At 38.2% G+C, this 15,930-nt stretch overlaps 1 protein-coding gene across 1 annotated transcript in view; it reads left to right on the top strand.

Annotated features, from left to right (window-relative positions):
* The window catches only part of Galntl6 (polypeptide N-acetylgalactosaminyltransferase like 6), a 780,159-nt gene that overhangs the window by 759,495 nt on the left and 4,734 nt on the right, over positions 1-15,930 (top strand). Inside the window, exon 12 of the mRNA XM_090354193.1 lies at positions 2,014-2,163. Coding sequence (XP_090210319.1) covers positions 2,014-2,163 — 150 coding nt within the window. The remainder of the gene's footprint in view (positions 1-2,013; positions 2,164-15,930) is intronic.

Below are 15,930 nucleotides of genomic sequence, written 5' to 3'. Positions count from 1 at the left end.
CAAAGTGGCAAGACTTCACAATTGGTTAGATAGATGAGGAAGCTAAGCGAGACAGAGTTCAAACTCCCCAGTTGATAAGAAGCTGAATGAATGATACACCACCAACCAAATTGAAATAAAAACTCAGGGATAGGCTGGAAAGAAAGAAAATTTTGACTCTACAGTGTTGAATTTGACATGCAGTTGAGAAATCCCACAAGTTGGACAGAACCCAGAAAGTGAGTCCACAGAATATTCGCTAGAGTTGAACTGGGAAAAGTTAAGGCCAACCAGAGAAGAGAAAGAACTCTGGGCAATACCCAGATGTTAAACAGATGGATAAAAGCAAGTTGAGGGAAATAGAATTATAGGATAAGAAAGAATCGTAGTATTTTAAAAGCCAGGGAATTAGCATGTTCAGATCATTCTCCAGTACAAGATTTAAATGAATCGAAACATGTCTCTATCCACAATCCTATTAAAAAAAAGAGAGAGAGAGAAAGACAAACACATCCCTTTATAAACCCATCTCAAGTACCTGACCTAAAACTCTTGTCTGGTCTCCCGGCCCTGTTACCTAAATAATTTTCTTGCCTAGATTTGATTTCAATTCTTCCTTTCTACTTTCCTTCAGACCACTTAACTCCATCCTGTATTTTTTTTTAACTTCAGAATTCTCACCGCTTAAGCATTTGTGTGAGCTGTCCTTGAAATGTCCTAGATTTTTCTCCATTTTCTCTGCTGAATAGGGCTTGAAAACTGAAATAGACGGAGAGCCTGGTCAGTGGTTAAGCCTGGTCAGGCTTGTTTTTGTAACATAAGGGTTTCTCTGCAGGGTGCAGTTCCTAGCTGGGCTTCAAAGAGCAGCCTGCCTTATGTCCTATTGTATGAATAGTATAACTGACTGAGATGGTCTAATTGGAAGAAATCAGGGGCTCACCTGGGCCATTTTCCCTTTACTAAAGGATTTCTCCCACTGTACACCAGTCAGTATGGTTCAGCTGGGCAAACTCAGGTGAAATACTCTTCTACAGAAGTGCTTTGTGTGAATCTAATATACTGCATGATAAATAGCATTTTAATATAATAGAATGGGATGGCAAGAATAGAGTAAGATGGGAAAAGAGGATGAGTAGAATAACAGAGAATTAAATACAATAAAGGTAAATAAGTATCATTCCATGATATTTATGTATGTATGTGTGTGAGTGTTTATTGATACTAATACTGTTTCTAAGATTTTTCTCTATTGTCCTGCAGATTTACTTTTACTAACTCTATTCTTTACTTCATCAAGCCTAGCTTTCTTTATAAATTACATTTGCAATCCAGCCCAATCCTGTGTAGCGAATTAGCAGTTCCTGGGTTCATTTAGGCTGTTAGCAAATGATCTGGTACAATTTTGTCTACGTGATAAATATTTTAAAAATGTTCTTAAAGACCGTTTTCCCTCTCTTCCTCCATTCTCCATCTCCCCTCTCTCATCTCTTCTCCCTCTCTATATCCTTTTCCTTGTCCTGATCTTCAATGTTCTCCCCCTATACCTCTCACTAAGTAAAAACTTTTCCCTGTTTGTATTTTATTTTGTGCCAGTAATGAGGCTTGATCTCTGGACCTGGCTGCTGTCTCTGAGCTTTTCTGCTAAAGGCTAGCATTCCACCCTAAGAGCTACTCAGCTCCACTTCTAACTTTTTGCTGGTTAATTGGAGACTTGCAGATTTTTCCTTCCCAGACTGGCTTTAAACTGATACCCTCAGATCTCAGCCTCCTGAGTAGTTGGAGGCTGGTGTGAGCCATCATTGCCTGGCCTTCTTGGCATTTTTTAGCAGCGTTTATCCTTAAATGCAGCCCTCACTACTACATCGCTTTATAACACATGCCTTTTCCACACCTATTATGATGAGACATATTCTCCCTTGCAGATCACAAAGCAAGAGTTCTTTCTTTCTCAAAGACATTCTTGTCCCCTCTGAACTAAGATCTTTATTCCAAACTGAGCTCACTACAGCTTTTCTGCTACTGTTGTTTTGCTAGCTCTTCACCTTTGGATGGAGAGAAGATATTCGGCCGGGAGAGCCACTACACACCCGAAAATTCTGCTTTGATGCCATCTCTCACAACAGCCCTGTGACTCTCTATGACTGTCATGGCATGAAAGGAAACCAGCTCTGGGGGTATAGGAAGGTAAGCTTCGGTTCTGATAGCCATTCTCACATTGCCGCAACTTCAGATACATGCGTTGGAAGAGTTCCATCAAAGCATTTCCTGCATAGATGTTCACACACTTTGCTCGCACATTTGGAGACCATTGGCAAAGAGAGAGACACAGAGTGTGGTTTGGGCTTTGCTTGTTAGGTGTACATGCATCTATCCCAATCAGCTCTGATCAAAAGATGAACTGGAGCCAAAAACATTAACACTAAGGATGGATGGGTCTAAGCTTAGCACAACCAACTTGCAAAAGGAGAGACCACATGTCCAATAAACCAACACACATACATCATCTTCAACATATAAACATACAGAGACTAACACTTCTTTTATTATATATACATATATGTGTATATATATATACACATATATTTCCCCTAGGCTTTTGCCTAGGGGAATAAGACAATAAATGTAAAGATAATTACATTAACACAAATACTTATCTAATCATGCAAATGTAATTGTTGCAACGTTTCCCATTTGTAATTTAGTCAAAAGCCTGTCCAAGTGTATCAAAGAACAATGTATTTTTTTTTTTTTTTGCCGGTCCTGGGCTTGAGCTCAGGGCCTGAGCACTGTCCTTGGACTTTCTCAAGGCTAGAGCTCTACCACTTGAGCCTCAGCACCACTTCTGACTTTTTTCTATGTATGTGGTACCGAGGAATCAAACCCGGGTCTTCATGCATGCTAGGCAAGCACTTTAACCACTAGGCCAAACTCCCGGCCCCAGAACAATGTATTTTTAAGAGCTATAAAGTAGGCACTTAATGATAGAAAAATAGTTTAAAACCTATAGAAAAAATCATATTTTATTGAGTTAATGAAGCAGAGAGCAATTAGCTATTGTTTAAGAATCTTGTTCATTTAAGCTCCTTTGGATAACATTTTAGAATACTTTAATAAATTATGTTTTTTTAAATTTTTTTGCTCTTTCTTCAGCTTGTTTGCTTTTCAAGGCAGGACTTAGTGTCATTAGCTCCATTCTGTCCTGCAAAGCCAGAGGCTTTCCCAGCTAAGCAGAGGTGCTTTCTGCTTATCTGTCTATGCACTGACACATGGGCTATGTCAGTGATAGTCTTCCCTCAGCATATCAGGAAAATGAACCTATCACTTGAATCATGAGCTTGGCTATCCTGTGGCAAAGAGCAGATCATTGCCCGCCGAAATTGCAGAAAGCTGGAGGGAGGAAGCTGTGGGGACTGCTTATGAAACTAGTTGCTCCACTTGATGAGTTCAGAGTTCTACCTCTCAGAGGGAGAACATCTAAAACTGTACCCACCAGAAGTCTGACATGGTTTATACAGTGCATTCTTCACACCACCCTCACAAAGTCCCCAGGCCTGGGAACTCCCTCCCCACCCCACCCCCAAAGGCACAGAGTATTTATTCTACCCTAAGAAACAATTGAAAATCCAAAGGATTAACAGGAAGATGGTGTCAGATAGGAGCAAGAAAAATCACTGCAATAGTAAAATAATTGTTTTCCTCATGACACATGCTGGATTGTTCTCATCAAACTTTCACTATTTAGTATAAATAGTGAAAATGTGGGGTTTTCTCATCAGTTATTTTCTGACATTTAAGATTCTACTTTCCATACACATCAATAAAGCAACTAGTTTGACATTGCTTCATATGCTGATGGTCTGTAATGAGCAGATTATTTCTCATTACTGTACATTTATAGCATGAAAGACAGATCACTCAATAACAGGCAATTAAACAAGAAAGTTCAGGGTTTTTTTTTAAATCAGGGAGTTTACAGAAGTTTATAGATGTATAAAACCAACTAATACACATACAGACAGACTTCTGGGGAGAAAAACTCCCAACATCCAGTGATTCTTATGAGTGTTAATATTTTCAATCTTTGCAAGAGCGAAAGGGATTCATGAAAGGAACTCACAAGAAGCAATTTTGCGATTTCCTCACATATCTTCCATAGCAATTAGCTTGGCCTTAAGGTACTGAAGTCCTTTTCCTAACTACTTAACAAAAGGTTACAGTTAGTATGTATTTATGTAGCAAGTAAGGTATTTATACTTAATCAGGAAGATGCCAAAAGCTTAAGAGGAAAAGTCTCTGCACATCTTATCTTGGTTGATGACTCAAGCCTTTGCAATAACTGTTTTAGAAAATGTCTTCATTTCTTCTGAGAGCAGGATCAATATCTAATGAGAGGAAATAAAGATGGAAGGGTGTTACCTTCTCTAGTTAGATGCAGTATTTCGCTGTGGGGAAATTCTGTAATCTTTTGAGCTTGCTTTGCATCCCCCTTTAATTAGCATATTCATTATTAGCATGCTTCATTATCATATTTATAAGTCATGTAAAATGGCTGAGCTCCTAGGGTTCTGCCTTGAGTTAACGCTTTACGGAGATCACCTAAAACTTCATAATCTTCTACGTACTGGTATGTATGGTTTACATAAAGAGAAATTCATACAGGTCTGTGGCAGTCAGCCAAACTTCTGAGAACCTTTAAAGTCCCTGCTCTCTTCTGTCATCTTCTTGAGAAATCAGTTCGGTATTGTCTCAGAGATTTCCCCAGTGTTGATTGGATTTAAAGCCGCTGATAACTGTCAGACTGCTTTGGCTGTCTGTTACTAGGAGAAAGAAGATAGCCAGTAGTTATCTTGTTTGAGTAGGCACGTCTTATCAGGCCCCAGTTTCTGCAGCAATCAGCTTTCAGATACTTTCAGATGTGCTCCTTTGCCACCACAGGGGGTAAAAACGGCTCCCTATTCTATGATATCATAATTATGTTCCCTTGCACAGCTGTATTCCATAATAGCAAGAGAGCTGGCATGAAGACTATCAATTGGGGTTTTCTTTGACCACCAGGGGGACCCCTGTTCCAAGAACAGTGAATTCTTGAATTTACTTTAGTGGGGAAAAAAAACCCAAAACACACAAAAAAACTAACTTCAATGGTTACCTTTGAAACAAGAAATGATCTTTCCTCTTCTTCCCACAACTACTTTGCCAGGCTGTTTTCCCAGCAGTGCCCCAGTGCCCTCTGACTCAGCGTGCCTCTTTGCCCATCACAGTAGTCGCTGCCCTGGTTACAGCCCTGCCCACTTCAGCCTTGGATTGGCACAATTGCTTCTTAAATGATCTCTGCTTCTGTCCTCCCTTCTCTCAAATATTGTCCCCCTAACATCAGTGGGAGTTTCTATAATAGCTGGTCACTGCAACTTTCTTGCTCTTTCTTATTATGTGGAAGGTTGTTTTCACCTGTCGGTTCTGCTTCTGGCCTCTCACAGTCTCATCAACAACTTGGTCAGGCTTTAGACTTAACCAGTCTCAACACATCCTAATTCATTGTGAAACTGCCATGTGATTTGGAAGACGCGATTTCACATCTCTGCCTTTCAAATTCTTCATCAGTATAATGAGGATAACAATTAGCTGTGAATCTCTAGGTAAATCTTCCAGAAATATTTCTCATTGTATGACCAAACTTCCAGCTGTGCAAGTGGCAAATCCACTCCTTTGTCATGATAATAGTGGTGAAGCATAAATAGCCTCACATATTGCAAAGCAGTACAAAGCAAAAATAACCTTTGTTATCCTCCCCAAATTAAAAATGGCCTTCGATCCCATTTTTTTCTTGTTCCCCACCCCCCTAGTTCAGCCAGGCTTGAACTCCCGGCTGGGCAGTGCCTTGAGCTCTTCAGTTCTAGGCTATTGCTCTAGCATTTAAGCCACTTCCAGTTTTCTGGTGGTTAATTGTAGTTAAGAGTCTCACAGATTTTCAAGCCTGGGCTGGCTTTGAACAGGCATGAGCCACTGGCACCCAGCCTCAATCCTCTTTTTAAGTAAATATCTCTACTGAAATCATATATGTGTGTACACATTTGTGTATAAGAGTATATGTAAAAAAAAAATTGGAGAGCCAGTGGTTTATTTGAAAGATGGTTTCCAAAATATCTGGAGAGAAAGAAGTGAAATGACAAGCACTGGGCATCAGGGAAGGAATGTCACCAAGCAAGTACCACTACAAGTTCAGGAGCTGCCTTTGACTGAAAGGATGCAGAGCAAATAACAGACAGCCAGAAACTGCATTATCTATGGAGAACTCCATTCAACCTTTAGTTAGGGGCTTAGATTCTGACACTTTGGCTTTACTGCTCTTACAAACAAAATATTCCTGAGATCAGAGAAAGTCCCTAAGTGGAGATGCTGTGATTAATGGCTGGAAGCTGGACAAGCAATACTCAAATGGCAAGCCCTGGAAACTTAAGGCATCCATAAATGCTACGGGAGAACTAATCGCTACATACGTTCACCAACACATAGCATTGTATGCTTCTTTTTCTGTTTTCATTCAATTGTAAAGTAACATCATATGTCTGATAGTCATTCTGGGTCTAGATTTGGGGCAGAAATAGAACTAGAACTCAAGAGTCTCACAAAACACCCGTTAAGTCAAACCCCTAGCATATGGATATGATATTTGTGAACTATTTGTTTTGATTGTGTGTGTGTGTGTATGCACACACATGTGCCAGTACTATGGCTAAAACTCTTGGTTTCATGCTCTTGCCTGGTGTGCTTGCTCTAGCATTTAAGCCACACCCTGCAGTCCAGCATTTCCCTTGTTAATTGGAGATAAAAATCTCACAGACTTTTGTTTAGGCTGCCTTTAAAACATGGCCCACTGATGTTAGCCTCCCAAATCACTAGAATTACAGGCAGGAGATGCCAGCACCTGGTACTGATCTTTTCTCTCTCTTTTTTTTTTTTAACTTAGGCTCTTAATGTGGTTTTCTTTTTCCTTTTTCTTTTCTTTTTAGTGATTTTCAGGGATTTAAAATAAATAAATCCAGATACAATTTCTCTGCTGGGTGTATGCATAGCAATATCTTATTGCTGTTAATATCTTGCCTTTTTATTTTCTTTCCAGTGGAGTGTCTTAATGAAAAGCTACTTTTTTCTGTTGGGTTATTTTTTTTTAATCCTCTTTACAAAAACCTAGCTCATGCTAAGCTCTTGAAGCTAGTTCTCAAAGTCATTAGAAAGCGTTATTGTTTAATCTTCTACGTTTTGATCTATAATACCCTATGGTATATTTATGTATGTAATGTAAGAGGTTGATTCATATAAAAATGCATGTGTGCAGATCTGTGTGTATGTATTCACCATGCATTTAAAATCTCAATGTATTTAACTGAAATTCTTTTGTAAATCAACAGACCTTATTTTTAAATACTTAAGCCTATAATTATGTAAGTTTTTTAAAAAATGCTTACATTTTTATCATCTCACCCAACGGATTTAACCATGCAATAAAGCAAACTAATAGGAATAAGATAAATTAATAAAAGAAATGTCTAAAAATTCCACAACCACCACACTTACCAGTGAAACATTATAACTTCCCTCCAGAGACTAGGAAAAAATAAGATGTTGTTTATAATCATGTCTCTTCAGTCTGCTACTGGATTTCCTGTTCAGTATAACCAGGAAATATAAAAGAAGTGAAAGGCAAAACAAAAATACAAGGGAAGAAAATAAATGTTTTAATCATAGATTGTGTGACTGAGTATTGAGATAATCCAATCACTACACAGCTAAGCCATTAAAAACTGGTAAATTGATTTAGCATAGTCCTAAAATGAAGCCTGCCCAAGCAAACAAATCTGCTTTTATCTCCAATTAGCCAGCAAAAATCCAGAAGTGAAGGTGTGACTCAAATAGTAGAATGCCCTCTGTGTGCAAAAAAAGAAAGAAGGAGGAGGAGGAGGAAAAAAACCCAAGCCCAGTGAGAATAAACAATTTCCTGAGTTCAAACCTCAATTACTGGAGGGAAAATGTCAAGATTTTTGCATATAAAGCTATACATAGTCCTATAATCACATATACCTAGCATATACCTATAATCATATATACCTAAACTCACATACATGCGTATCTGGGTTCAATCCCCAGCACTGTCCAATAAATACATAGATAGATAAAGATATGTAATAGAGAGTAATCCATCATGTTCAATGATTATAAGACTTAATATGTCAGTTTTCAAATTGATCCATACATTTAATTCAAGCCAGCCAAATCCCATCAGGTTTCCTTGTGGAAATTGATAGATTCTCAAATGGATGTAGAAGTGAAAGCACCAAATAAATATAGCCCAGCAAATCTTGAAAGAAGAAAAACACAGGATTGAATGTTGCAAAAGCCCAAGGCATGAAACCATCAGTAAAAGAACATCTGTTCAAGGCTGTGTGCTGTTAGCAGAAGGAGAAGTTGACTGAAGGCTCTCCCTGGAAAGCACAGCCAGGTAGTGAGACTTGCTGAGACCTCCCAAGACATTCCAATAGGCAGCTAAGTAGAAAACCACTTTTCTATTTTATTTAACCTGCTTTCATTAACTTACTTCTCCAACTCTACCTAACTCTCTATTAATCCTCCTATGCCATTTTCTTTCTTTCCTTCTTTCTTTCTTTCTTTCTTTCTTTCTTTCTTTCTTTCTTTCTTTCTTTCTTTCTTTCTTTCTTTCTTTCTTTCTTTCTTTTGGTGGATCATGGGGCTTGAACTTGGCCTGGGCTCTATCCCTGAGCTCCTCAGCTCAAGGCTTCCTCCATACCCTTGAGCCAAGCTCCACTTCCGGTTTTCTAGAGGTTAATTGGAGATAAGAGCTCAGGGTTTGAACCTTGATCCTCAGGTCTCAGCCTCCTGAGTAGCTAGGATTACAGGCGTGAGCACCATTTCCTTTTCTGTAGTCATATTCACCCAGCATAATTAGTTACTTGTATCTGTATTACCTTAACTGCCTGAGGAGTTAGAAACCTCTCCACACACGTGTGTGTATGTGTGTGAGTGTGTTTGTGTATAAGTATGATATGAACTCTTCTATCATGATTCTCAAACAATTCTGAATAAATATTTTACATATCTTAGTCTCAAAACCACAAAATAAACTCCCCCAACAACATAACCTTAAAGATTATAAATTGCCTTTACTAGTTGCTCTGTAGAATATTCTTACAGTTTAACTTCCATTTAAAAACAAAGTCTTAAAGCACAAAACAAGAATTGCAGCTAAAAAGGTACCTGCCACATTGAATTGATAACAATACAACAGAACCATTCATTTACAAAGGAAGCCAGTGGGTAGAATTCTTGGCATATGACTATATTTGAATATGTTAATTTATGATATATGACTGGGCCTTGGTCTCACAGCTCATAAAACTGTGCTAGTCCACTGCATTGCCAGATGGAAGGGCACAAGGTTGTTATTTTAAATCATTCTGGCTAGGTATTGATATAGGATCCCAAATGAGAAAAGTGTATACCATGAGTTTAACTAAAAAGGCATGTAATTCAACTTTGGTTCTGATTTATGAAGTGTCCACAAAACCTTGACTTGTGGTCCATGGCTGGGCAGTTACACTCTTCCAGGTCAGCCCATTTGTCTCTGGACACTCCCAATGTTAGAAAGCTCTTTGCTGGCCTTTGGTAGTCCTCAAATTAAATTTAATATATTTTGTTCAAGACAAATCCCAAATATTTGGTAATACTAGTTTACTCTTGAATCGTTATTTCTCGTTAAATAGCCCAGTTTCCAGCTACTCTTTTTCACATGAGTTAGTTTGTATCTACCCAAATCTCCTGGATCCTCTCTCATGATACACTCGAGATTGTGAGAGAAAGCAGCATGCTGCCCAGAACAGAATACAAAACTCTGGGTGTGCTTATCCAAAGAAAGTGGAATGGGTTCCAGCACGCTTTGTTAAAAAAAATTATTTTATTATCAGGGTAATGTATAGAGGGGTTACAGTTACACTCGCCAGGTAGTGGGTGATACCCCTTCTCATGTTTTTGTCCTCCTTTCCCTCCCCACACCTGCTCTCAATCATCTTGTTTTCCCCCTTCCCTATTTCAAATAAACAAATAAACAGATATACAATATACCAGGTAACAAAGTCAGATACTGTATCTAGCACATCTAGCACTCTTTTTTAGGAGTTTCTAGCACTTATGTTTATTGTTCTTAGAAGCAATGCTGCTATTAATTTAGCCTGAGTTGATTGATTTTCTGTCTTCATTTCACACATTGGACTTATTAATAAGATTTCAGTATTTTAAAAAAACAATCACAATCTTTTTCTTATTTTGCTACACAGGCACACCTCTCATCTTCTGCCTATAAAATTCATCTTTCTTATTTATGTAGCTACTCATTTGTTTCTATTAAATACCGTCTTACAATCTGGGGTGCAATGCACCAGTAAAGGAGTTTCTTAGCATGTATAAGGCTCTAGTCTTCACCAGCAATATCCAAAAGGTAAAATAAAATAAAATAATAAATTAAAAAATGGATCTGTTCCTGTGTCTGGCAAGTGGCTAATTTGTCTCCACTTTTCCAAGACTAGTGTGCAAGACCATGGACCTTGTCAAATAATGAACATAATTTTGGTGTGAAGTATTTCTTTCATATAATATATTCTGAAATAATGAAAAAAATGGATCTGTCTCACAAGATATACCCCAATCAGAATTTTGTCCACATGCCCTCACTAATGCACAAGGTCCATTAGTGAGCTCTTTGTCATAAAACAGAGGTGATAATGACTCATGAACAAGCATCATTTGTAGGACTTATTCAACCAAATATAAATTCATCTAATATAATCTCTTTCAGGCCATCATTCTCCAGCTACCCATAAAACAATAAAGAGATTTTCAGCCTCATTGGGAACCAGAAACATAATCTCTGCATCATCCCTTGTTTGTAGTAGAGGGCTCAAGTCATCAGTCATCGTACTCTAATAACCAAGTCATTGCTTTAGTCTAAGCAGACTAAAGATAAAAGTTTAGGGATGGAGGTATAGCTCAAGATATAATACACACACACACACACACACACACACACACACACACACACACATATTTAACCATCTTGTCAAAAAGGACAAACTCTGATTCCCAGGGTGGACTTTCATTCTCCCAGCAATGAAAGTACTTCTTCAAGAAGAATGTAGCATGACATAGATGTTCTGTAGCAGCAGAAATTGGCAACATAAAGCTCATTTTTAAAGAATCAATCTGATACAAAACACTTAAAGAGAGTTAGTCGCATGGACAGTAGATATTTATTGGGCCGGTACTGCATGGTGAGAAGAGTCGTGGAATGTGGAACTCCTCTACTTATGTTTCCTCCCTCAAAGTTCACAGCAAACTGGGGTCACTTGAGAGGAGCTTTGAGGGCAGCTAATAGTCATTCTGTGCCAAGACAAGTAAGTGGAAAGGAGCATTTTTCTGTTAGTCACATCCTCCTGTCTGTTTTCGTCTGTGTCTCACCCAGTTGAAGTCACTTAGCTGTCACAACCTTCTAACTCCTGCCATGTCAACTTAGCAATATTCTGCCTGGATCACATTCCCTCTGACAAGCTCAACTATCTCTCCCCAGTCACTCACAAGCAGAAAGATTCCACATCACATAGCCCCACTCTCTTCCATAAGGCAGAATTGAACTCCTGCCAACATCTACACAGCCAAACAGAAAAGAATTGTGGTGATGGGAGCTATGAAAAAAAATCCAATTAGTATTTGCTGAGACGGACACTTCTTCCTACTGAGCAGATGTGGAGAGAGTAGGACTGCTAATTGCCTCAGCCCAGAAGAGAGAAGGAAACAGGACTAAAAGGTTAAGAACCCCAGCTCTGGGTCCTGAGGGGCCTGACATTTGAGTCATGCGCTCCACTGTGGATTCTGGCCCTGGGATCTTGGAAAACTTCCTTGTTGTGTATTCCTGTTTTCTCATTTAGAGAATGAAGATAATACAAATTTGACCTTAGAGGCTTATTGCAATGATCAAATAAAATTTAAATGCACTTAAGCATAGTATTTGTAATTTAATTACTGTTACTATTGGAAGTGTTCAAAAAGTTATCTTCTGAATTTGGCGCTTAACTTTCCAGATGAGTTTATACTTAGCCCAAACACATGGGCTAACTAGTTACATTCTTATACTGCATATTTCTGAACTGTTTTAGCTACTTAGAGCTAAGTAGATGAATGTAAATTTCATGACAGGGATTTTTCTATGTTTTGTTCATGTTGTATTTCTGACACCTAAAAGATCCTATGGTATATGATAAGGGATTCATACATATTTGTTGAATGAATGACTAAAGCTACCTTCCTGTTCTTGTACATTTACTGTCTCTCCAGGTTGCTTACCATGGATTCAGTAAGAGAAAATGGGAAAATCTGGGTAGAGCACTTAGCACCGTCTGACACATTGTTTGAACGCGCAATAAATAATAACTCTGGGCAGGTTTACTGACAAGATAGACATGGACAGATACACATAAGATCAGGGACTGCTGGTTTTCTCTTTGAATGTGGAGAGATAAATTGGGTACACAGGATAACATGAGAACTTCAAACATTAGGTAGAGAAGGTGTCTACTTAAAGGACCTAAAAGCTAAATGAGAATTAGATAGGTGAAGAAAATGGCAGAGAGAGGTCCTATACATATGAATCAACTTGAACAAAGGCCCTAAGTTAGGCAGGCAGGCAGGCAGGAAGAAAGGAAGGGAGGGAGGGAAAGAGGGAGGGAATGAGAAGGGAACGATGGGAAAGGAGAGAGGAGGGGAGGGGAGGGGAAGAAGAGGGAGGGAGGAGGAAAGAAAAAAACATAAAGAGAGCCAGTTGAAATGCTCCAGTACAAAAGGAAATAATGAATGCAAGAGGCAGCCTATACAAGACCTTGTAAGTAATGTTAAGATTTGCATTAACAGGGCAAGAAATACTGGAATCTAACAAAAAGAATATACTTAAAAATAATAATTGCACTGCTCTAATGAGAAATGAAGATGTGTCTTCATGCACACACCATGCATAACCCAGAATACTGGTTAGGAATGCAGAGGAGATGTTTGAAGTTGGCTACGATCTGTATGTCTCAGCTTACACCCCAAGGTCATAAACAGGCATAATTTCTGATCAAATGAAGTACCAATGCACAAAGACCAATTTCCTCTTGTGAGGAATCCTACCTGTCAAAGGAGAAGCAGAAAAGAATAGATAATAAGACCATTTTTACCTTTTGTACTTACTAAAGTTTTATTTGCATTCTCTCAGAAACCAGTGGATATATATATATATATATATATATATATATCGGATTTATCTGTCTTCCAGAAAGCTTAAAGGATAGTTCTATATCAACCTTGACCTTACTGCTATTCCATATATATACATATATATGTATGTGTTTATGTATGCATACATATACAAATATTCATATATATATACATATACAAATATTCATGTACATATATATGTGGTTCTATCTATTCTATTAAATTATTCAATGATCACAGCCCAACAATTGCAATCACCAGCATCATCATCCAGCATTCTTCACATTGCTGTGTTCCAGCACACCCAATGGCTTGCTAGGCCCTGCCACCTGACCTAGCCTTCCATCCCCTGCTGTCATGTCCATCCCTCTGACATTCTCATCCTCCTGACTCACCAGGGTCCATACCTGCTTAGGACCTTTCCACTGACTGTTTCTCCTCTCTGGGACCCTTTGTGCTCAAGAGTTTGCATGCCTAATTCTCTTTCCTACATCAAGACTGCCCAAAGATCATCTTCTCAATAAAGTTTGCCCCGACCACTTTAAATTTTTTAATATTTAATGTTTTCAATTGGCCCCATCTGTGTCAGCCAAGGTGCTCCTGACTTCTGTGTTATATCACTTTAAACTGGGTATGTATTCTACTTGTTACTTTGCTGTTTATTAACAATAACCCAGTACCCTATGCTCATTTCTAGCTTTAGAATATCAGCTAGGATAGTAGGGACATTCTAAATTGCTATGTTTTATTGATCTAAAGTAGTGCCTGGAAAAATAAATGCATAAATATATACATTAATTTCACGCATCATTTTTAAGATTTCTTTCTTATAACTGAAATAAAAAAGGCATCCTATCCTATTAATTCTCCTCTGCAATCACATTGCCATTATTTTAGTTTAATTATATATATTATATTTGTTTAACAATTGTTTTCCTCTTTGGGGTCTGGAGATATGTCTGAAGTCATCTTTCTATATATCTTTCCTAACACAGACCAAAAAAAAAAAAATAAAGGCACTTCATGAGTATTTGTTGGACTCAAATGGCTTTAAAAATGTTATATGTATTTTAGTGAAACAGTAAAACACCACTGAATTGGCCTTCCTTCCAGAACTCAAAGAGAATTATAGGTCAATGTAATCACATGGATTAGATACAAACTCTGATTACAGTTGCGCAGAAGTTTACTTTGCAGCCTTAGATTACCTTTAATCCATAAATATATTTTGCTTAAAGTGAGAAGTATTGTTCTCTGATGTGAATAACTAGTTGAGTCAGAGAATAATTTTTTTTCTGTCTCAATTGTGCTGGGATTTCAACAAATACAATTTGGTATCAAATAGCTTGTCTCAGAGCAGATGGTTAGTATACTTTGATTTTTAGAGGGAGAGATGAGTTCTAGCTAAAAATAAGTTAGTGGAAAGGGAACATAAACCACAATTTGTTACTTATTTATATTAATAAACTTAAGACAGATTTTTAAAAAAAAATTATCCTCAGGCTTATAATGTATATCATTACCTACATTTTGCCGGTAACAAAGAGGAGCATCATAGAAGGAAGTAGTTTGGTCATTAATAAGTGGCATTACTAGAATTCATCCAAATTTCTTAGGATGTGAAATCCCAAACCTCTCACCCAACATCCTGTTGTCCCTCTCTCGGTGTGTGCTTTCTCCGTTTTCAGAATCCTCTTCCTAGACAGTATGTATGTACTCATGCATCTACTTTACTCTCTTTGCATCTTTGATGCTTGGCTCTATTATGACCCTATGCACCAACTTTCACATTTTCAGCTGCTTATTCTTCCTTTTGAAGCCCAATTTGTATGTAAATAGGAAACCAAGTAAAATTCAGTGCAGGCATGTAAATGCCCCAGTGTGTCACCCAGATGCCACTCTAATCTACAGCTGGCTTTGAGACACTACACTGTCCTTTTCCATGACATACCTGAAGAGGTCTACCCATAACGTTTTTTTTTTCAGTTACACTGACTGGCTAGAATTGCATACTGACAATAAAAGGCAATTCAATCATATTGGATCTAAAGTTAGACATTTTCCCGATGAATGATTTCTAGCTCTTTTTCTTTCTTTCCTTCCTTCCTTCCTTCTTTCTTTCTTTCTTTGTTTCTTTGTTTCTTTCTTCTTTCTTTTGCCAGTCCTAGGACTTGAACTCAGAGCCCGGGCTCTGCCACTTGAGCCACAGCGCCACTTCTGGCTTTTTCTGTGTATGTGGTACCAGGGAATGGAAACCAGGGTTTTGTGCATGCTAGGCAAGCACTCTACCACTAGACCACACTCCTGGCCTGATTTCTAGTTTTCTTCAGAAAAGAAAAGAAAAGAAGGAAGAAAGTATCCAGACAAGAGGGGAAAGTAAATCAAACTGATGCATGGTCTTAACAGCCAAACTTAAGCTCTGCCTTCCCTCTGGTCTGAAGCAAAAACAAACTAGTTTCAAGGAAAGAAAGAACGCTGTCTATCATAATTTATAGACAACTGTTATGGAACATAATACTTTCAAAAGTACCAAGAAGTCTATTCCACAGTGGGGAAAAACAGTACAACAAAACCCGTATTCCAAAATGCTAACATCCATTGCTCTCATGACAGATGAGAGAAAAGATAAAGGGCTGT

Source organism: Megascapheus bottae, chromosome 20 (genome assembly GCF_031878675.1).
Source record: "Megascapheus bottae isolate mThoBot1 chromosome 20, mThoBot2.hap1, whole genome shotgun sequence".
NCBI lineage: Eukaryota > Metazoa > Chordata > Mammalia > Rodentia > Geomyidae > Megascapheus > Megascapheus bottae.
Note: the sequence above shows the minus strand (reverse complement) of the source record. Positions and strands in the feature narration are given on the sequence as shown.